The sequence below is a fragment of the Manis javanica genome, chromosome 15 (assembly GCF_040802235.1).
Source record: "Manis javanica isolate MJ-LG chromosome 15, MJ_LKY, whole genome shotgun sequence".
Lineage (NCBI taxonomy): Eukaryota > Metazoa > Chordata > Mammalia > Pholidota > Manidae > Manis > Manis javanica.
Window position 1 is genome coordinate 62,302,998 of NC_133170.1, and position 23,454 is coordinate 62,326,451.

At 43.2% G+C, this 23,454-nt stretch overlaps 1 protein-coding gene, 1 long non-coding RNA gene and 1 other non-coding gene across 5 annotated transcripts; 1 reads left to right on the top strand and 2 right to left on the bottom strand.

The window, feature by feature from the left end:
* Positions 1-15,179: 15,179 nt before the first annotated feature.
* On the bottom strand, positions 15,180-17,838 carry UBC (ubiquitin C). The gene is made up of 2 exons (XM_037014321.2): positions 17,705-17,838; positions 15,180-16,853 (listed from the first exon to the last, which is right to left on the bottom strand). The coding sequence occupies exon 2, from the start codon at positions 16,848-16,850 to the stop codon at positions 15,249-15,251; it is 1,602 nt and encodes a 533-aa protein (XP_036870216.2). The 5' UTR covers positions 16,851-16,853; positions 17,705-17,838; the 3' UTR covers positions 15,180-15,248.
* Positions 17,839-18,013: 175 nt separating this feature from the next.
* Positions 18,014-22,440, top strand: LOC140846589 (uncharacterized). Of its 3 annotated transcripts, none has more exons than XR_012125828.1 (4): positions 18,014-18,598; positions 19,584-19,750; positions 20,475-20,562; positions 22,174-22,440. It is a non-coding gene; the product is annotated as an uncharacterized lncRNA (long non-coding RNA). The 3 variants fall into 3 exon arrangements; XR_012125830.1 differs by having other exon boundaries at positions 19,584-19,625; XR_012125829.1 differs by lacking the exon at positions 19,584-19,750.
* A 584-nt stretch (positions 22,441-23,024) lies between these two features.
* On the bottom strand, positions 23,025-23,096 carry TRNAA-UGC (transfer RNA alanine (anticodon UGC)). The gene has a single exon. It is a non-coding gene; the product is annotated as a tRNA-Ala (tRNA).
* Positions 23,097-23,454: the final 358 nt, after the last annotated feature.

The window sequence follows — 23,454 nt, forward strand, 5'->3', positions numbered from 1 at the left end:
AAAATGGCACAGCCATTATGGAAAACACTGTGGCTGTTCATCAAAATGTTAACAGTGGAACTACCATATGATCCAGCAACCCCACTTTCTGAGTATATTCCTAAAAGAATTCAAACTAGGATCCCAAAGAGATACTTGCATGCCCATGTTCACAGCAGCATTATTCACAACAGCCAAGAAGAGGAAGCAACCCAAGTGTCTGCTGATGTAAGAATGGATAAAAAAATGTGGTATATACATACAATGGAATGTTATTTATATTTAAAAATTAGGAAGGAAATCTTGTCACATGCTGTAACATGAGTGAGCTTGAGAACATTATGCTAGTTGAAATGTCACCAACAAATGGCAGATACTGTATGATTCCACTTATAGGAGGGACCTAAAGTCATCACAGTCACAGAGACAGAAAGAATCATGGTCGTGGGCTGAAGGGAGGCAGGAGTGGGGAATTTTTAACAGTGTCAGGGTTGTAGGATGAAAAAGTTCTGGAGATCTGTGGCACAACAATATGTATATACCAAATGCTACTGAACTGCACCCAAAAAATGGTTAAGATGGTATCTTTTATGTTATGTTTTTTATCACAGTAAAAAAAAAAAAAAAAAAGGAAAACAAATAAAGATGTGGAACCTAATGCTCTTCCCCTTGAATGTGAGCTGCTGTCTTGCTGGTCCATCACCCCACCCAGGGACGAAGCTGGCCCACCAGCACCCTGTCCACACTCCAGCCCAAGGGGAGAGTGGTGAACAACCAGGTTCCTTTTTAATCATGGAAGTGATGTTGCCCTTGCTGGCTGTACTTGCTTCTAAGGCCTCAGATGTGAGGCAGTACCCGCCTTGTTCTCATGGGCTGCTCACTCCATGCTTGGAGGAAACCCAGGCCCATAAAGATGTTCTGTGTAGTGTTCGAGCAACTGTCCCCACTGAGGCTCCAGCCAAAATCAGCTCCAACTGCCAACCGTCTGAGGGAGGGTGACTTCTTGATCCCCTCAGCCTTTTCTGCCCCCTAGCGCATGAGAGACTCAAGCAAGAACCACCTTGCTGCGCCCAGTCACCCCCAGACCTGTGTGGAGTAAACACAATGGATTGCTGCCGTTACCATCAGTAAGTTTGGAATGATTTATTAAGGAGCAACAGATGACCAAACAATACTGTTGAATTCTAATCATGTATATGTACTAGGTATGCTTTTAATACCAATAAATGTAACTGAAAGATAGTAAGATTTTTAAAATATAATTAAAAGGATAATAAAAGCCTTACAGCTGCATTTAAAGTCTAAATATTTGTATAAAAGCAAAAAAAACCCCAAGCCAGATCAGTTTTTTGCCCATGTATCCTGTGGAATATTTTAAATATTCATGAAATGATAGAGAATGATATCTATCCATGTACCCAGCATTAAGCTCTAACAAACCTTCATTTTAGGAATTTTTTCTTTTTCTTGTTTTTTTTTAATTGTCAAAAAGAAAAAACACATAACATAAAATTTACCATCTTCACTGTTTTTAAGTGTATTATTCAGTAGTGTGAAGTTCAGCACACTTCTCACTTTGTCGTGGGACAGATCTCCAGAATTTTTGCATCTTGCAAAAATGAAACTCTGAACCCATTTTAAACACAACTCCCCACTTCCTTTCTCCCCAGCCCCTGGCAATAACCATTCTACTTTCTGTTTCAATACATTTGGCTGCTTTTGATGCTTCATACAAGTGGAGCCATACAATATTTGTCTTTTAGTGACTGCCTTATTTCTTTTTTAAAACCGAAGTGAAATAACATGAAATTCACCATTTTAAAGTGAACAATTCAGGGGCATTTAACACACTCACAATGTTGCACAGCCACCATCTCTATCTAGTTTCAAAACATGTTTATCACCTCCAAAATAAAACCCTGTACGCAACTGCCCATTCCACTCCCTCTCCCAGCCCCCTGGCAACCACCACGCTACTTCCTGTCTCTTTAGATTTGCCTGTTCTGGACATTTCATATACATGGAATCATGCAACATGTGGCAGTTTACATTTGCTCATTTTTAAGAAATGAAGTATTATTGATACAGCTGAAAACTCAAATATGCCCCTACCCAATACCATGCTTGTTATTCTATTCTCAGAGCTAATAAAGGATTTTTTTAATGAAAAAGTATGTTTCAGGAAGAATCCACATTATAATAGAAAGATCTTCCCAAGATAGAAAAAAAATTGTTGTTATCCATTCATTATTTAGTCCACAAATATTTATTGAGCACCTACTACTGTCCAGCCCTGTTCTAGGCCCTAGGGACACAGCAGTGAAAAGACAGATGAGGCCCCTGCTTTTGGAGAGCAGTAGAGAGGCAGACAATAAGTAAATACCAATAAGTAGAGAGTGAAAGTGTTAAGAAATAAAACAGGGTGGGGTCATCAGAAATGGCCAGATGGCACTTCAGGTTGGGAGGCCGGGGAAGGCTTCTCGGACAGTTAAACTACACCTGGAATGACAAAAGGAGCCTGCCACCAAAGATAAGGAACATCATTCCAGGAAGAGGGAACAGCATGTGCAAATGTTAGGAGTTCTGAACTACCGTGGTTTGTTAAAGAACAGCAATTAGATGAGGAAAAAAAATCCAAGTCGTGTAGAAGACAATGACTAAATGGGAGAAGTCTCTCTGAGGAAATGACTTTGACAAAAGACTTGTAAGGTTCAAGGGAGGAAGGTGGGGAACTAGATTGGAAAGACTGGCAGGACCTCACATGCCACAGGAGGAAGTTGAATTTTGGGTGCCCTGTGAAGAAGCCACTGGAGAGGTTTAAGCAGGGGAGAGGCAAGAATCAGCTGTAGCTTTTCAAGAAATCCCTGGCTGCTTTGCAGAGAGTGGGAGTTGGGGGGGGTACAAATATGAGCTGAAAATATCTTAAGGTGAGAAGGTTTGGTCACCAAAATAAACAATGGAAGTGGAGAAAGTCCAGTGGTTCCTCAACAAGTTAACCAGAATTACCATATAACCCAGCAATCTACTCCTAGATACTCATGAGAACTGAAAACAGGCGTTCAAACAAATACACGTGCTAGTTCATGCCAGTACCATTCACAAGAGCAAAAATACATGTGGCACGAAGCTCACTATTTTAGCCATTTGGGAAACAATCCAAATGTCCACCAACAAAGAATGGATAAACAGCCTGTGGGCCATCCACACAGTGGGACATGATTCAAGTATGAAAAGGATTGAGCCCTGACACAGGCTGCAACACGGAGGATCCTTGAAAACATGCTGCTGAGTGAAAGAAGCCAGACACGGACGGCCCCACAGTGCAGGTCTCCATTTATATGAAACGTCCAGAGCAGGCGAATCCAGAGACAGGAAGCAGATGGTGGGTGCCCGGGGCTGGGGGTGGGGGCAATGCGGGGTGTCTGCTCAAGGGCATGGGCTTTCCTTTTGAGGTGATGAAGAAGTTCTGGAATTAGAGGTGGGGTTGCACAACATTGTGAATGCACTAAATGCTACTGAATTGTTTGCTTTCAAATGCTTAAAATGGTGAATTTTATGTTATGTGAATTTTACCACAATTTCATAGAAGCAAAGAGACCTCTCTGGTAAAGGATGCGGATAATGGGGGCAGCTGCGCTCCTGTGGGGAGGGTGTATATGGGACCGCTCCGTACACGCCCCTCAGTTTTGCTATGAACCTAAAACTGCTCTGAGAAGTAAAATATGTTAAAAAAGAAAGGGAAGGAGGGACGAAAGACAGGGAGGGAGCGAAGGAGGGAGAGATTGGCCTGCCTAGGCCCTTTCTGGGATGCTCAGCCGTCTCATGGCGCCCCCTTGTGGCTGATGGTGTTTGGCTGCCGTCTTGAAGAGGATGGAGGTGCCCTCACACTCCGTGTGCAGCTCCAGATAATACCGTTTTCTAGTCATGGACTCTTCATTTAGGTTGAATAACTTCTCACCAGGGCCCTCTTCCAGCCCCCAAAGCATGCTCAGACCCTGGGAGCCCTAAACAAAGCTGTACGCTGGGGTGATCACAGAAGGTTCATCTTCTAGTCAACCTCCCCAATGAAAGGTTCCATGACTATTTCTGTTTCTCCACCTATTTAAAACTAAATACTTTTCCATGTCTTACCACTATGCATGTAATTTTTTTTTTACCATTTTAACCATTTTGCAAGTGTACAGTCCAATGGCGTGAAGTACATTTACGTGGCCATACAACCACCACCACCATCCATCTCTACAACTTCATCTTCCAACACTGAAAATCTGCCCCCATTAAACACTAACTCCCATCCTCCCCACACCCACCTTTCTAGTTTCTGTCTTTGAATTTGAGTGCCTTGTACAAGTGGAATCTATAATTTTTGTTCCTTTTGTGTCTGGCTTGTTTCACCCAGCATCTTGTCCTCCAGATTCATTCATGGTGTAGCATGTGTCACAATTCCCTTCCTTTTCATAGCTGAATAATATTCCATTATATGGCTAGACCACTTTATGTTTACCCACTTGTACATTTGATAGTCTTTTGGGTTGTTTCCACCTTTTGGCTATTAGAATAATGCAGCTATGAAATTGGGTGTGCCATAATTATTTTTAAATGTTACACGGTTTAACAGTTAACAACCAAGTTAACAGTCCTATGCATTGGCTGCTGCCTAAATCTTGGATTTCAAAAGCAAATTGGTCAACTAGTCACAGAGAAGGGCCAGGTGACAGCCCCTTATTTGTTCAGGTAAATGAACAAGCTCTGACTGATAACTAAGTCTCCTATGAGAAACATCATATTTTTTTTTCTTCAAAAGTGACGGCCATGCCTTCTTACAGTTTGTCATAGCTTTGGGCACCCCATATCCAATTTTGCCTTTCCCTTGGCATCTGCCATAGCTAATAATTAGCAGTGCACAGTACAGCACCTAATGACAGGTGAGGCAATCAATATAAACATTAGATGCCCTCCTGGGGGACAAAGTCCCCAACTAAGATACAAAGGACTTCAAGAAATGTTTTTCTCATTGAAAGTGATTTTGTCAAGTGAAATAACAAATGAGGTCCTTATTGCATTAGGGGAGACTTAAAATAAATTTTTAGTTAAAACTATTAGAAATGACTATATATTATAAACTATTATAATAAACCATTCTTCACCTAGTAAATGAGCAAAGATCAAAGTCTAAGGAGCTGCTGGGCTGGGTTGTATTTGGGGAAACACATACTGTTGACTATTGTTGGCAGAGTGTAAATTTGTATAACCTCTTTGGAGGGAGACTTAGCAAAGCCTGTCTAAATTTAAAATATATATGCTCTTTGACCCAGCAAGTTCACTTGAGAAGCTTATCTTTCAGATATACACACACATGGGCAAAGAACTATGTGTAAGAATAGTCTTGGTTGCCTAATAGTCTTGCTTAACTAAATTATGGCCCACCTACCACAGGACCACCCAACAGAACTTTCTGTGATGATGAAATGACATAACAGGACTGTTTATTGTGAGAAATACATGTTTGCTGTTTAAGCCACTAGTCTATGGTACTTTGCACAGCCCCAGTTAGATCTTTCTATGGAGCATTTGAAATGTGGCTAGTACAATCGAGGAGCAAATTTTATTAAATTTTAATTAATTTAAACTTGAATAGTCATGTGGGATTAGTAGCTGCAGTTTAGTTCAGATCTGCATATTGGAATATTTTGCAGCTGAGAAGAAACGCAGGATGGATCTACATGTAATGCTAAAGCATTCTCAGGTTGTATCCCTACACAAAAAAGCAAGGTATAAGGAGTGTTACGGTATGCTTTCAGTCATATAGAGAAAAAAAACAAGTAAACAGCCTCCCAATGCATAGAATGTCTAGAGGATACACAAGAAATGGGTAACCATGGGGGAAAGGAGCTGATAGGACACAATGTGTCCCCTGAAAAATTCATACGTTGAATCCTAATCCCCAAGGTGATGGTGTTTGGAGGTGTGGCCTTTGGCAGGGGATGAGGATATGAGGGTGGGGCTCCCATGATGGGATCAGTGCCCTTTTAAAGGATACCTCATAGAGGTCCCTGTCCCTTCTGCAACGTGAGGACACAGAGAAAAGACAATCTATGAACCAGGAAGAGGTCCTCACCAGATGCTGAATCTGCTGGCACCTTGATCTCAGACTTCCAGCTCGCAGAACTGTGAGACATACATGTTTGTTGTTTAAGCCACTTAGTCTATGGCATTTTGTTACAGCAGCCCTGATGGACTATGACAGAGCAGAGGACTGAGGACAGGAAAAAGAGAAAAACTTTCTTTTTATTCCTTTTTAAATTTCTCACAGGCACTTGCATTACTTTCTAAAGATAGTTTTTAATTCTAACAAGAAAGGTGGATTTGAGTCAGTTCTTCAAAGCAGTGACAAGCCTTGGAAATAACACATGTTCAATAAATAAGCATTTTGTTCCTGTGTCCCTTCCCTTTCCCATAGCCAAAATGATTTTCTCTTATTTGTCTCTAAACTCCAAAATGATTTCCTCTTATTTGTCTCTAAACTCCGGGATATCACCCACAAAGCCTGAAAATGAATAACCAGTATAAAGGGCAACCTGAACTGCCATTCAGAGGCCAGCACCATTCATGATAATGGCCCACAATCAGGTGCAAATCAGACAGCTATGTTCTAAAGACCAGACGTCAGCTGGCTGGCTTGTAGCCCCAAAGGCAACCAGGTAAGGAACCCCAGTGATCAGAATAAGAGGGCAGAACGCTGAAGAAGTTCATTCCAATGTCCTTCTTCCAGGCCTGCAGAGACATGTCTCCAGCAGAACTCAACAGTCCTAACATTTTTGATGTAGACTTCAACTCAGGCACCCCATTCCAAGCAAGATCTTCAAAATACAGAACTTAAGATTGAAATGCCAGGTCACTGAGCACACAGTTTTTCAGAAAAAGATCCTTGTCCACAGTTGGAAGAAGCTGTCGGCCAGGTAATGTCCTATGAATAATTTAAACATACCGCACCATAATCTTTGTGACTGAACTCTAGGAAAGCAAAATTATGGTCCATTTATACCACTGTTGTCCAACAGAACTTTCTGCCCTGATGGGAATGTTCTCTCTCTGCGTCATCCAGTACGGTAGCCCCAGGGACACATTGACCACTGGAAATGGAGCCAGTGCAATTGAAGAACACATTTTATTTCATTTTAATTATTTAAATTTAAGTAGCCTCATGTGGTTAGCTTCTTAGAGTCAAGTTACAAGCCTGTGACAACTAGGCCTTGTCTTTCATCCTTTCACACCAATGAGTGAGTTATTCCTGCGGATTTGCTGAAGCCATTCATTCTGTGGCTCCCAAATGTGCCACCTAGCAAACTGTCACCAAGACCCATGGCTTGCCAAAACCTGCTCAACCACCCAGCCCGTGAGAAGATAAGATGCTACTTCTTAGAAGAGCCTGATTCAGAGGCTTCAGGTCCTAAGCACCAAAAGCTGCAGTCAGAGCAGGAAAACTAACTGAAAAGGCCCCAATCTTCGTGGTGCCTAAGTTGGGAGGTTTGACAGCATAGGACCTAAGTGTACGGAGCTGGAGCCAGACTGCCAGGTGACCTGGTTTTACCTCTCAGTGCCTCAGTTTCCACATCAATAAAACTGAAAGATAATGGTACCTTAGTCACAGAGTTATTAAGAAGTTTCAAATTAAAGTGAGTGCTTGGAACAGTGCCTGGTGTATTGTGAGTGCTGAGTATCTGTTGGTTATTAGTATTCTAAGGGATGGGGGGACTAACAGCATACTCAAACACAACCAGGCAAGAAAAAATTCTGCATACCTTTAAGTGCTATGAAGGACATGGAAGTGGAGCATAGCCCCACTCCTCCTCCTTCCGGCTTTGAATACAGATGTGATATCTGGAACTATGGCAACAATTTTGCAACCTAGGGAAAGAACAAGAGAATCCCAGCAAAGCAACTTGCTGCTCACAACCAGACATTTTATGTGAGAAAAGTAACATCCCTTCATTTAATCCTTTGTGATTTGGCTTTTCTGTTTCCCTTGAGGCTTCTCTTCTGCAGTAAAAAGTTAGGTACTTTCACAGAAGCCAATCAAAGAGCAAGATGGCTTAAATGAGGAAACAGATTCCCAATTTCCTGACCACTCTGCAAGACAGAAACCAGCTTTTACTGGTAGTGAAGATGGGGCTTGACACCAATCGCATATTAGTATTTTTTCTTACTATTCATTTGTTATCTTAAAAGCATCCGTTACTACTCACTGAAAACCTTGCATCATGAAAACCCACTGTTTTACAAATTGTTCAGACCTATGTGATTTATCTGTCTCAAGATAAGCAATATTTGGCTCTGTCTTCCAGCTCTATGTCTAACACAGAACCTGGTTCTTAATCTGGCTTTCTTGTCAAGCAAAGTAGTAGCCCAGCAGGAATCACTTCGGGATTTCTATAGCCATATTGTTTGGGGAAGTACTTGTGAAGACCCCATGAAAGATTCCATCTCATACTTAGTCAGTGTACGGGAACAGCAGGCTCTGAAGTGATCTACCCAATAATTGTTTTTATTCCCTTCAGTCTAAAATTAACATGTAGATGTGTGGATGATTCATTCCAAAAAGTTTCAGAATTCTCTTTTGGAAGGGAAACATTTGAAAAAGAAAAAAGTGTAATCTATTTTTTAAAAAATGTTTAATAAAATAAACAAGAGCAGGGCTTCATAAGACCTTCATAGGCCCTAGACATTTTTACTTTGGGTGCCATACCAACTATTAAACATTTTATGTTGTATCTTACATTAAAAGGTAGCCACATTAAATACAATTCCCTACATCAGAGTTGAGGTACCAATTTATGTGTTACCTTTTGTAGATATTAAAATATTTAAATTGTTTTACAGTTTTTACATGATAAATACAACATATGTTTTCCACACTCTCAGTTTGGCAGGCCTTTGAAAACACTAGCAACTGGGCCTAGAGAATCTAATTGGTGGTGTGGCCTGGAAAAAAAGAAAAATGAATTCTGATGACATCTTATTCCAAAGGTTATATGCATCAGGAAGTTTTTACTTCATTTTTCAAACTACATGAGCTACATAAAGTAAAAATCATTAGGTATTTTAAACACAATCAATGACTGCTGGAAGCTTATATTGTCTCTTGGAAAGAAAATTCTAAAAGACCAAAACAATATGAAATTCATTTCATTGATTTTGAACAAGGCCAAATAATGATAGTTGATCAGGGACCCAATGCAGTTATGGTATCTACCTTCAAGATGACCAAAATAAAAGGCATCTAGATTGGCAAGGAAGAAGTTAAACTGTCCCTGTTTGCAGATCACATGATATTGTAAATAAAAAACCCTAAAGAATCCATTCCAAAACTACTAGATCTTATATCTGAATTTGGCAAAGTTGCAGGATACAAAATTAATACACAGAAATCTGTGGCATTCCTATACACTAACAATGAACTAGGACAGAGAGAAATCAGGAAAACAATTCCATTCACAATTGCATCAAAAAGAATAAAATACCTAGGAATAAATTTAACCAAGGAAGTGAAAGACCTATACCCTGAAAACTACAAGACACTCTTAAGAGAAATTAAAGAAGATACCAATAAATGGAAACACATCCCGTGCTCATGGATAGGAAGAATTAATATTGTCAAAATGGCCATCCTGCCTAAAGCAATCTATAGATTCAGTGCAATTCCTATCAAAATACCAACAGCATTCCTCAATGAACTAGAGAAAATCGTCCTAAAATTCATATGGAACCACAAAAGACCTAGAATAGCCAAAGTAATCCTGAGAAGGAAGAATAAATCTGGGGGCATTACACTCCCCAACTTCAAGCTCTACTACAAAGCCACAGTAATCAAGACAATTTGGTACTAGCACAAGAACAGACCCACAGACCAATGGAACAGACTAGAGAGCCCTGATATAAACCCAACCATATATGGTCAGTTAATATATGATAAAGGAGCCATGATATACAATGGGGAAATGACAGCCTCTTCCACAGCTGGTGTTGGCAAAACTGGACAGCTAAATGTAAGAGAATTAAACTGGATTATTGTTTAACCCCATACACCAAAGTACACTAGAAATGGATTAAAGACTTGAATGTAAGTCATAAAACCATAAAACTCTTAGAAGACAACATAGGCAAACATCTCCTGAATATAAGCACGAGCAACTTCTTCCTGAATGCATCTCCTTGAGCAAGGGAAACAAAAGGAAAAATGAACTCATGGGACTACATCAAACTAAAAAGTTTCTGTAAGGCAAAGGACACCATCAACAGAACAAAAAGACATCCTACAGTATGGGAGAATATATCTGTAAAAGACATATCTGACAAGGGGTTAACATCCAAAATATATAAAGAACTTACACGCCTCAACACCCAAAAAGCAAGTAAACTGATTAACAAATGGGCAGAGGATATGAAGACACAGTTCTCCAAAGAAGAAATTCAGATGGCCAACAGACACATGAAAAGATGCTCCACATCACTAATCATCAGGCAAATGCACATTAAAACCACAATGAGATATCACCTCACACCAGTAAGAATGGCCAGCATCAAAAAGACTAAGAATAACAAATGCTGGTGAAAATGCGGAGAAAGGGGAAGCCTCCTACACTGCCAGTGGGAATGTAAGCTACTTCAACCATTGTGGAAAGCAATATGGAGGTTCCTCAAAAAACTAAAAATAGAAATACCATTTGACCCGGGAACCCCACTCCTTGGAATTAACCCAAAGAATACAAGTTCTCAGATTCAAAAAGATATATGCACCCCTATGTTTATTGCAGCACTTTTTACAATAGCCAAGATATGGAAGCAACCTAAGTGTCCATCAGTAGATGAATGGATAAAGAAGATGTGGTACATATACACAATGGAATACTATTCGGTCATAAGAAAGATACAAATCCTACCATTTGCAACAACATGGATGGAGCTGGAGGACATTATGCTCAGTGAAATAAGCCAGGCGGAGAAAGACAAGTGCCAAATGATTTCCCTCATTTGTGGAGTATAACAATGAAGCAAAACTGAAGGAACAAAATAGCAGCAGACTCAGAGACTCCAAGAAGGAACTAGTGGTTACCAAAGGGGAGGGGTGGGGGAGGGCAGGTGGGGAGGGAGGGAGAAGGGGACTGAGGGGTATTATGTTTAGTACACATGGTGTGGGGGATCACAGGGAGAACAGTGTAGCACAGAGAAGGCACATAGTGGATCTGTGGCATCTTGCTGCACTGATGGACAGTGACTGCATTGGGGTATGGGTGGGGACTTGATAATATGGGTCAATGTAGTAACCACATTGGTTTTTCATGTGAAACCTTCATAAGAGTGTATATCAATCATACCTGAATAAAAAAATTTTTAAAAAAAGAAAAGCTGGCCCTTGCATAGCTACCTGCACAGACCCTGGTGCACACCTCCATGCTCCCTCCTGATACAGGTGTGCTGGCCACTCCTCTGCCATGATCCATCCTGACGGTTTCCCTCTTCACTGCATAAGCTTGGGCTTTCAACGTATTTTAAGATCCATTTAACAGTTCATTAAATATGTCCTGCTTAGTAGAACCATCACTAAGAGGTAAATGTGTCTTGATCATTTTCTGTCAAAACTTGTGTTCTAACCATGATAGGAGAAACAATTACAAACAACTAAAAGCATATCGATCTACAGTTTGAACAACAGTAAAATGAATGAGCATGTAACCCAATACCGGCCAATGAAGACAAGTCAGCTGCAGGACTTGGGGAAAGATTTTCTCGTTCCTATTAAGAATCACAGCAAAGAGATGTCACCTTTTCTTCTTCTGGATGTTGTCAGGTCTGTATGACATCTGAACTGCTCAGCCATCCTGAGAAAAAAGGACCCTCACAGGGGAGGCAGAGCCCAGCTCCTAGTGTCTGGTTATGAAGATAATGTATCTCCCTATGGTTTAGGGCAGTTGGTGGAGCTTTCTCTCACCAGAAGAATCCCCATGCAGCAGGGGCTTCATACCCTTCTAATTAAATGGACACCTCATTTGCTAAAAATAAGATCCCAAATACTGAGAGTAACTTTTTTACATAAATATATTTGAACTCTCTTCCTCAGTACAACTAAAAACATAAAGATAGATTCTGTAGTTTAAACAACTCTTTGGTTCTAGTCGGATTAAAGACTGTTTCACCCATATAATAGCAACACTTTAAAACTGGTTCCCAAACTCCCCTGCACTTCAGAGTTGCTGTGGCCAGGGTAAAAGGGAAGCAGGGAAGAGCATTTTGACAGGTGGATCTGATGATAAGAGGGGCTACATTGTATTAACATTATTATGGAGTCACTACAGGGAGGTGCAAACAGAGGTGGCTGAGGGACTGGAAGAAAAAAGATAAAGTAAAAGGCATTTGGGGGGACAGTAAATTAACTTTTACACAATGGTGAACAAGCCTCCCTGGGAGTAGAATAAAGCATAAAGGGCCTGGGCAAGGACTGCTTGCTGAAGGTGCTGCAGGCTTAATGACTAAACCAGTGGGCCAGGAGCTCCCTCCTCTGGCAGGAATACACACTGCACAGGAAATGGCTGACTTTTATTTAAGGGCATTCACCAATCTCTAAAAAGTGTATCTCTGAGGTTTTTATTTGTAACTTGGCAAGATGTTGTGCTTTCAGAAAGAAAAAAATAAAGGAACACTATAAACAGAAGCTACACATTTGTTTGTTTATTCAAGTCTCACACCACCACACCAGAGCCAAGTTAATCTTCATAGTATTCTTCCATGTGTGAAACCAAACTTCAGGGGGCTTTTAAGACGCACCATTCAGTGAAACTGAGCAAGGCTAACATATTTAGACCACTTGATGGCAGAAATATTTCTCAATCATTGTATCACCAGTTCCTGACACCCTTGAACTTGCTGGAGGACCCTGTAAAAATGTTCACTAGCGATTGTGTTGCCCTGGTGGTTCTCACTGAGATGATATGAAAGTCATTTTTCATTTATACAAAATAAAAGGATGGTAGAACTCTGTCAAACTATGAGAGATAAACTGAAGATGCAAGGTGCAGGACAGGCTGCAAAGCAGTATGCTACCACCGTCTATGTGAGGGGGAATTAATAATTAGGAGCTGCGTGTATATGCACAAACTGTGGAATACATTCTAGCAGCAGTGGAGAACTGGGTAGATGGAAGACTTCTCATTACATACCATCTTAAACTTTGTACCTGAAACACAACTAGTATCTACTCAAAATATTAAAAACAGAAATGGGGCAATAACCATGAAACATAGAAAGTCCCAAAGCTGATTAAATTATCCCAAAGAACATTATTAAAAATTAGTATACATGGGTTTAAGGTTATACTTTGCAGTAGCATTTCAACAGCAAAAATCTGTAAACAAATGTTGGACAGGTTGCATAAATCATAGGGAATCCATACAATGGAATATTACCAGTATTAAGAATGCAGATCTACACTGGCATGCTGTACTACTTAGTTCAAAAAAAGAGAGAAACACTGTTGCAAAGGTCCCCTTTTGTGTATTTAAATGCGTACAGTGATGCATGTAATATGGTGTTTAAGGGGAAAAGTCCAAAATATCAAACATTAACAGTAGCTATTTAGATAAATAATTGGTTAGTAAAAATAGGTAATAGACTATTGTTGACTTTACAATGTATGTAACACAGTGTAATTAGAGGAAGATGCAAATATAATCCTAACATTTTTTTCCTGGGAGTTGTTTGTATGGAACTTTCTAATTGACTTTGATGTGCTTGACCTTTAACCCTTTTTCTAAGATTTCCTAGTGTTCCCACCTTTAGTTAACAATTCCTCTCATTAAACACTTCAGTTCAAGGAGTCCAATGTTCTTCATTGGGTTCTCCATCAGGCATCTGCATCCCAGCACCATCCACACACGTTAGATCAGACTGATGCTCTAATGCCAAGAACTTTGTAGCTTTGTGTAACAGTCTCCATTCATCTTTGGGGACATCAGGCTCTAACAGCAGGATGACCTAACTTCATTTTCTGTTACCAGCCACTTAACCTCTTGTACTCACACTTAAGAAAAAGCCCTCATCATTAACAGATTTGGGAACCCTGCAACACCTTTCCAGCAGCGGTCATTTTCAGGTGGCCACTGAAGTTTTTCCCTCTGTTATGACCACTCTTATTTAATGAGCACCAAAGTTTGTTACACAAGAACTCCTAGTGACTAGTGGTGGTTCCAAGTGGTGTTCTTTTACGTTGCTTGACCTGTATGTTGACTTGCCCGAGGACAATGCAATTCAGTGAACTACACATCATACACACACAAGTGAAAAAAAAACATTGAAATCTTAGATTTCAAATGGCATTTTCTAGCTGTGACCCCTAAAGCAAAGACTTACTAAGCCTGTTCGCTTCCACAGTTGGAAGCAAGTTTCTCCCACTTCAGGTTATGCAGACACTCTAAAACTGGGAGTGGTGCTCCTCACAGAAAATCTTTCAAGTCCATTTATGGGCCTGATTTCTGGGGTGCTATATTAAACAAGCTTCCCAGAAACTTTGGTTCTATTCGTTCCTTACCAGTATCATCCGATTGGGTAAACGCTACTATAAATTTGCAAAGGATGACAAAGGACTAATTCACACACCATTACATACAAACCCTTTCTAAGTCACTTGAAATCAAGGAAATCACCCTGACAATTTAATTCAGCAGTAATTGTTACCATTTCAACCAACTGCTTTCATAACTAATTCCTAAATTTCTTGCATAATGCCTGACAGGTATAGTTTTATATTTTTGTTACCTGCCACAGCCTTCAAAAAATCTGAACTTTCCAAGCAGCCTAATACGAATTTAAACAGAGCTACATATTACAAGGTTCTTCCCTAGGTTTCCTTCCAAACACACCTGCCCTCTTAGTATCTTTCCTCCTGGCTCCATAAACTTTCCCATTCTCACACCAGGACACACCCAAACTCATTATTTTTAAATCCTGTGATTTACAAGTCTAACATTTAAGTGTACAAATGTAATTTCTAACTATCAACTTGATCTTTATTCCCACCCACTATTAAGCCACACCTTTGCTGATATTTCTCTCCCAGTTGCCGCAGAACCATTTGGTATAAAAACCATGATCCCTCACAACTCACCTAAACTAAAAAGAACCTAGACACATAAAAAATAACCACACTATTTGGGAATGCAACAATTTTATTTCAAAGAAAAGTGCAATGGAACTGTGGAAAGCTTCTAAGGGGGAACTTAGACACCTCCCCTCAAGCGGAGGACCAAGTGCAAGGTGGACTCCTTCTGGATGTTGTAGTCAGACAGAGTGCGTCCATCTTCCAGCTGCTTCCCGGCAAAGATCAACCTCTGCTGGTCTGGGGGGATGCCCTCCTTGTCTTGGATCTTGGCCTTGACGTTCTCGATGGTGTCACTGGGCTCCACCTCCAGGGTGATGGTCTTACCGGTCAAGGTCTTCACGAAGATCTGCATGCCACCTCTGAGACGCAGGACCAGGTGCAGGGTGGACTCCTTCTGGATGTTGTAGTCAGACAGAGTGCGGCCGTCTTCCAGCTGCTTCCCGGCAAAGATCAACCTCTGCTGGTCTGGGGGGATGCCCTCCTTGTCTTGGATCTTGGCCTTGACGTTCTCGATGGTGTCACTGGGCTCCACCTCCAGGGTGATGGTCTTACCGGTCAAGGTCTTCACGAAGATCTGCATGCCACCTCTGAGACGCAGGACCAGGTGCAGGGTGGACTCCTTCTGGATGTTGTAGTCAGACAGAGTGCGGCCGTCTTCCAGCTGCTTCCCGGCAAAGATCAACCTCTGCTGGTCTGGGGGGATGCCCTCCTTGTCCTGGATCTTGGCCTTGACGTTGTCGATGGTGTCAGAAGACTCCACCTCAAGGGTGATGGTCTTGCCGGTCAGAGTCTTCACGAAGATTTGCATGCCTCCCCTGAGACGGAGGACAAGGTGGAGGGTGGACTCCTTCTGGATGTTGTAGTCAGCAAGGGTCCTGCCATCCTCCAGCTGCTTGCCAGCGAAGATGAGACGCTGCTGGTCTGGGGGAATCCCCTCCTTGTCCTGGATCTTGGCCTTCACATTATCAATGGTGTCGGAGCTCTCAACCTCCAAAGTGATGGTCTTGCCTGTGAGGGTCTTCACGAAGATCTGCATACCACCACGAAGGCGGAGCACAAGGTGGAGGGTGGACTCCTTCTGGATGTTGTAGTCAGCAAGGGTCCTGCCATCCTCCAGCTGCTTGCCAGCAAAGATGAGGCGCTGCTGGTCCGGGGGAATGCCCTCCTTGTCCTGGATCTTGGCCTTGACGTTGTCGATGGTGTCAGAAGATTCCACCTCGAGGGTGATGGTCTTGCCGGTCAGTGTCTTGACAAAGATCTGCATGCCACCACGGAGGCGGAGGACAAGGTGGAGGGTGGACTCTTTCTGGATGTTGTAGTCAGACAGAGTGCGGCCGTCTTCCAGCTGCTTCCCGGCAAAGATCAACCTCTGCTGGTCTGGGGGGATGCCCTCCTTGTCTTGGATCTTGGCCTTGACGTTCTCGATGGTGTCACTGGGCTCCACCTCCAGGGTGATGGTCTTACCGGTCAAGGTCTTCACGAAGATCTGCATGCCACCTCTGAGACGCAGGACCAGGTGCAGGGTGGACTCCTTCTGGATGTTGTAGTCAGACAGAGTGCGGCCGTCTTCCAGCTGCTTCCCGGCAAAGATCAACCTCTGCTGGTCTGGGGGGATGCCCTCTTTTTCTTGGATCTTCCCCTTGACATTCTCGATGGTGTCACTGGGCTCCACCTCCAGGGTGATGGTCTTACCGGTCAACGTTTTTACGAAGATCTGCATTGTCTTTTAAAACAACAAACATACAGAACCCAAGAATTTAGCAGGAAATTCATGTAGCAATCAGTTTCTAATAGAAAAACGTCATTTCATACAAGTCAAATAACTAAAAACCTCTTCAAAAAAAGCTTAAACAAAAAAGGACAGGCTTGACAAATTACGTTTCAGGCCCTTACAAGAGAAAAGCACACTTACGACACCCAACGCCCAGTAAGTTCTCAGGTCTCGCTCCTCCCCCACCCCAAACCTCCCCCCAGATGTCCGTCTCCTGACCGTTCAGCACCGTCCACCCCAGGTCCAGACCGTCTCCCGCAACTGTTAAGGACCTAACTACAGACACACTGCCAGGCGGTGCCCTCGCCAGTTATGAGCCAACAGAGAGGGGCAACGTGACGGAAGCGCTGCGTTGCGCAGGTCCTCCTCCCGTTCCGGGGGTGCAGGGCCTCTAAGAGGTGCCTGCAGTCTACCGCCCCCTCACTGCAAAGAGAAACCGAGTCCTCACGCCAGTCAGGCCGTGAAACACTTACAGCAGATCCCCCAGCACTGTCCCTCCGAGTCCAACAGAAGCTGTGCCCTCCAACGTTGAGGGGATTCCTTTCTACCCTAAGTCCCATCGCCCCTCTCCGACCTCGCAGCACGCTTCCCAGCCCGGCATCACCCACTAGCGATCGGAAGCGGCCGCCATCTTGGTGCGTCCCTCCCCCTCAGGGCCGCCCGACTCGCGGGCCCCGGGAAATACAGAGGCTCGGCTGCCCCTTCACCCCCAGCAGGGAACCCTGCCTACCGCCTCCTGCCTCCCGTTTCCCGCGCGGCTCGACGGCTACAGGACCCCGAGCCAACAAAGCGACCCTCCTCACCGAGCGGTGGCGGCAGCAACGTTCAACAACAGTACAGCAGACTGGCAGCGTCGACAAAACTGCTAACGCCACACCCGGCACTCCCTTATATAGTGTCCTGTGATGGGGCTTCGTGGATCCCTCCGCAGAAACGCCGAGAACGGACTACTTTTCTCAGCCCCTCGTGCCCAGTGGAAAGAAAACCGGTCCATCAGAATCACCTAACTCCCCCACGAAAACGTTCTCCAGTTAAGACGGTGACTCTGGGGCTCAATCCGGCGGGGAGTGGACCACTCGCAGGAGCCTCCCCCAGCGACCCCCCAACCCCACCCCTGCCCCGGCGGAGGGATCAGCGCGTTCGTTTAGAGCGGCGTCAGAGGGCGTGGCCGGCGGTGGACCATGGAGGCGGGGGTGGGAGGTGCGAAAACCCGGCCCGGAGTCTTCAGGGCCCCCGGAGCAGGTTGTCCCGTTTCCCCCGACTCCTCGCCCCCGAGCCCCAACGGTCTCCGCCGTTCTCGAGACCAGCCCTAGGCGTACGGAACTCGGGACGAGCGTCTAGCGGGGTCGGGGTCTCGCTCCCTCGCGCGCCCCGCCCTGTCCCCCACTCCTCCCGTGAAACCGGGGGTCTTTATTCCGGGCCGTGCTGTGGATGAAGACTGTGGTTTTGTTCGTGCAATCTCCCCTTCAGTCCAGGGTCGGTCGCGGGGCCCCGGCGCGAGCCCCCAGCATTGGCGGCGGGCCCATCCCCCCCGGTGGCGGGCGCCGGGACAAGTCCAATGACTCGGCAAATCTCAGCTCGGGTGCTGGGCCCGCGGGGTGGCTTCAAAGCAGACGGGCCGCGCCCAGTGACAATCGCGGGTCTTTGTGTGGCGTGTCTACACGGAATTTTGAAAAGAAAAGCGGAGATTCCACATGGTTTGTGAAATTATTTGAGCTGGACCCGGGAACTAACAACTTTCTAGATGGTGCCTTCCTGTTCAGTCTGCACAGCCTTGGCTTTGACCAGGTTGTACGTGATAAATAGGAAGGCATCCCAATGTTATTTATGCTGATGTTTAGTTGAAGTCAAGTCGAACCTACTTAAGGCTGGGGTTTTAAAAGTCACTAATTGAATCCCAGTCCAGTATATTTCTGGTGGGGGCGGGGAAGGGGATTTCAGTATCCTAAATACGAAATTTAATTGTACGGGCAAATTCCAATTGGATAAAAAAAGAGAGAAAGATCGCCAGCCAGATCTTTTTTTTTCATTTTTACAACATTGTTCTGTGATCTCTGTGTGTCGTTTCTTCAAAGTGTCATAAAATATATGAACAGGGTGAAAACCTGAAACAGTTTTTGAAAGTTAACAAGGAAAAGTCCCTGCATGTCTTCTTCAATTCACTAGCCATTGTCCCTTCTGGACTTTTCTAGAAATACTCCTTATTTCCAAGGACGTGGAGGAGGCAGAGAGAGAATATTTTAATTTACGCCCTTAAAGCCTTCCAAAAAAAGAAAGAGGCAACTTACTAAAAAATGTTATGTCATTAGAAGACTGTAATTCATTCCTGTTTTAAGTTATTAACTGCATTCCTGTTTTAAACAGACTTAAAATGTGAATCCAAACAAACTGCTATGTTTCTTTGGTAACCTATGTATGTATGGATGGATGGATGAAAAAGGTCTGTGCCATGTTCAAAAGACTAACCTCTGTTAATTCTTAACACTTTTCAAAGACAACTTACACTGTGAAATTAAAATGAACAATAAAAATAAAAAGTCGTTTCTCAGGTTAGTAGGAGACCCCAGTGACCTCCAGTACAGATTTCTGTGAAGACTATGTCTTTCTAAATTTCTGGGAAGTGGTTTTTAAGGGAACAAAACATTGAGGCTGTTTTTAAGATTATTTCCCTCTAAATTTCAGGAAGAATTTTTCAGAGGAAGAAAAGCTGAGGTTCTTTCCAAGGTGACCAGGGATGGCTTCAAACCAATCCTGTTTGGTTTTGGCTGTAGCTTTGCTGCAAACCTTGTGATTCAGGTTGTTTAAGGCTGAGTCACAAACTTTGTGACAGCTTTTTTCCACTCCAAAAGGTACAGAGAAAAAAAGGCCTGATTTCAGAGGCAGGGCTGGGAGAGGAGAAAGAAGAGAAGAGGTAGAAAGGAGGTTCAGAGGGAGGAACAGCCCCAGGATTATCACCAAAGAGGAAACAACATTCTGTGTGCTGAGAACACTGATGTTGATAGCAAAAAAAAAAAAAAGCCCTTGAAACACCACTGCATTCTGTATCTTAAGCCCAACAGTGGGTTTTGTTGACGCACATAGAAGTGTCCAAGGGGCGGGGAGGTGAAAAGGAGGGGAGGTAAGAGTGACCTTTCCAAAGGGAAGTGGCTCCTGTTTCCCTGGAGCAGTGGTTCTCAACAAGAAGTGATCAGGTCCTGTAGTGGACTTTGGCAACATCTGGAGATACTTTCAGTTGTTTCACTATGGTGTGGAGTGGGGCGGGGGCAGGAATGGGTACTACTAGCATCCAGTGGTAGAGGCCAGGGCTGCTAAACGTCCTACAATGGACAAATGTCCTACAACACAGTTACCTGGCCCCAAACAGCAGTTTGGGGTTAAGAGGCCCTGACCTGCAGAGGATTTTTGTTCTTATCATAAATTGCTTTTCTACCGAGAAGGGCTTGTCCCACTTGGACTCAGGGATTGGGTATCGACTCACGCTCCTAAAATCCCCTGACCTAGAATGCAATGTGCTAGAATGTGCGAGAAACAGGATGAGTCATCGGATCCATTTTAAGTTCCTTTCACCCACAGATCCGTCCTTTGCAGGCGCCTAGAAGAGATTGCTTCAGAGCTGGCACCAATAGAAAAGTGACAGAGGCCCAGCAACAAGCCGGGATTGGTAGGCAGCCGTGAGCACGTGATGGGCTGAGCTCACAAAGGGCCTGGGTGTAGGGCTATTGGGGCAGGGAAGGGGTTTGGACTGGAACCATGGCTGTGCACCTTACCTTTCTTCCTTCTTCCCGAGGATTCAGTTACCCTGAAGGTCGCAGCCTTGTGTGGGGGTTAACTTAGCATCATGAAAATGTCCAAGAGCACAATGATCAGCAAACATTTTACCCCAGGAGAAAGGGGGAAACTGGGGGAAGGTTTGCCTTGCTTTGTCATCGGTTATATAACCATATAAGGTAGTCATGTGTAGCTGCCGCTTACGGAAAAAAAGAAAAAAGAACCCAAGGGACTTTATTCCTTTTCCGGTGTACATACCGTGCATTATTTGCATTGTGTGGCAGAACACAAACTGCTCCAGTTAAAAATAAGTTCATCCCCCACAAGTCAGAACATCAGACTTAAGTTTCAGTCCCCAAATTTCCCTACTTAAGGAACATTAAGAAGTTAACCTACTGGGGCTTTGTTTTGTTTTAATTTGTTGTTTTTAAACAGTGGCAAAAAACACAGGGCATAAAATTTACCATCTTAACCATTTTGAAGTGTACGGTTTAGTTGTGTGAAGTATACTGGAGGGGAGGAAAAAGAATTTTCTCTTTACCCTTCTGAGTTCTTAGTTGAGACCCCTGTGTGAAAGACAGATTAACAAGAGAAAAAGAAAAACGCAGACGTTTGTTAACATTTATATTTCATGTGTACACGAGAGATTCCCCTGGGGAAAATGAGTAACTCAAGGCTTTAGAATTGAGGCTTAAATACCATCTTAATAGGTAAAGAGGAGGGAAATGTAGACCTTTTAGGCCAGAGGAAATGATTTTTAGGGAAGTATAGAATACAAGATTTAATGATAGTGATAATAGAGAACAGAAGAACAGATGGGAGGTAGGCTAGTTTGTGACAGTCTGGTGCCAGATTCGTAGTCCCCTGTCTTGTGACAAGAACCAATCAGTTTTCCTTTGCTGGTCAAGCTCTGAGGAGACCTCTGACCACAGAGCTCCTTTTGGAGGATCTGTCTTTGGGCAGATTAGGAGCTCAGAAAAAGCCTCTCTCCCTGCATCTGCTGTTCTGTTCTTTAAGTGTCTTCAGCTCGAATTAATATCAAAGTGGCATATTTTGGGGTGGCATATTCTGATTCCCTTCAGTCTTCACATTGCTTTGCAGCCATCACCACCATCCATCTCCAGAACTTTACATCTTGCAAAACTGGAAAACCCTGTTCCCATTGAACAATTCCCCATTCTTTCTTCCCGCCAGCCCCTGGCAACTGCCTTTCTACTGGTCTATGAGTTTGACTCATCTAGCCCCTCACATAATAGGCTTTGTTTTTAAAGTGTAAAATAAAATATAATGGCTGTAAAAGACGTGTGTTTTTCAAAGATTCACTTTTCTAGGAAGCTCCATTTCCCAACACAAGCTTTATGGTCTTTTTTTTTTTCCTTGTTAGTGTGCTATTATAACTATTTAATTACAAGATACAAGTAAAACAAGTATATAATTATTTTGTGTTAGGCCTCATAACTTTAGAAATAATCTCAGCATTTGGTTCCCTCTTGTTGACGTTTAGGGAGAAATAACCTCCACAGAAGCTCATTAGAACCAGCAGCTGTCACCAAAACACCGCCACTCAGCTGGTGAGTCATTTCCTGAGTTCAGTGTCATCTAAAAAATGAAGTCTTTGCAAAGAGTCAGGTCCCTCCAGATTTAAGATGAAATGTTTTTATGATGTAAAATATGATGTCAAATCAAATGAGAAACAGGATTTGATGCGTGAAGAATTCATTATTACTGCAAAGAACCACCGAAAGCAACAGAATCCCTGCTTTCAATAAAATGCGTCTTCTACTTTTAATGATAAAATACAGCTATAGTGTATGAATATTTAAATACAAACAGTATGTGCACAAAAGCCATTCATTAATTCATTCCTGACCTGTTGATAAAGCAGGAAGCAACATACCACCTTCTGAGAATGCTGATTTCCTTTTGGGTCAGCTCCCTGAAAATGACAGGTAGATTTACTGAGAGCACAGATAAAGAGCAAGGGCCAGCTGAGCTCAGACCTTTGAATGAATTTCACACTTGCCCTCTGATGGCCAGGAATGAATAAGCAGTTCTCCAGCCCTGTTACTGTAACACGATGCCAGGAAACATGCAGAATGCTCCCCAAATGCTCATCATCCCTTTTGCTGCGGTTTTAGTAATCACACCAATTTGCCTTCACATTTTTCTGCCAGTTTCTCCCCTTAGCCTCTTGTAACAAATTAAACTGTGTTAGGGATTTCAGAAGGGGAAGATCCTGCTTATTATGAAAACCCCACCTCCAGGTAATGACTAGAGGAATAATACTTGTTATGATCACATTCTTGGTGCTTTATAATGAAGATGGGCAGAAAGGAAAATCAGAAAAAAGTAGTGTGGAGATGCCGGGGATCGAACCCGGGGCCTCATACGTGCAAAGCATGCGCTCTACCACTGAGCTACATCCCCCTCCCCTTTTCCTTAGTTTCCAAAAATTCTCTGCTGTACTCTATTTCCGCAGCCCACAACCACCCCCCCACGAAATAAAATTTTGCAAGACTAAATGGTGTTAGGGTTTTGAAAAAGCAAACCAAAATAAATAGGCCTATTCTTGTTTCCCAAATAGGCCTATTCTTCATAGTCTTGCAGCTGAAATTCTGATTCTGGAACCAAGGAACAAAGGGAAATAGAGCTATTCTCGAAGGTTGCTCCTTACAGACAAGAAGGGAAGGAAAATGGAAGTTTCTTTCCAAAAAGGGTGTCACCCTGATTGCACCTCCACCCTGAAATCTCTGGTTTCCTGTCCTTTAAAACTATTCTAACCTTT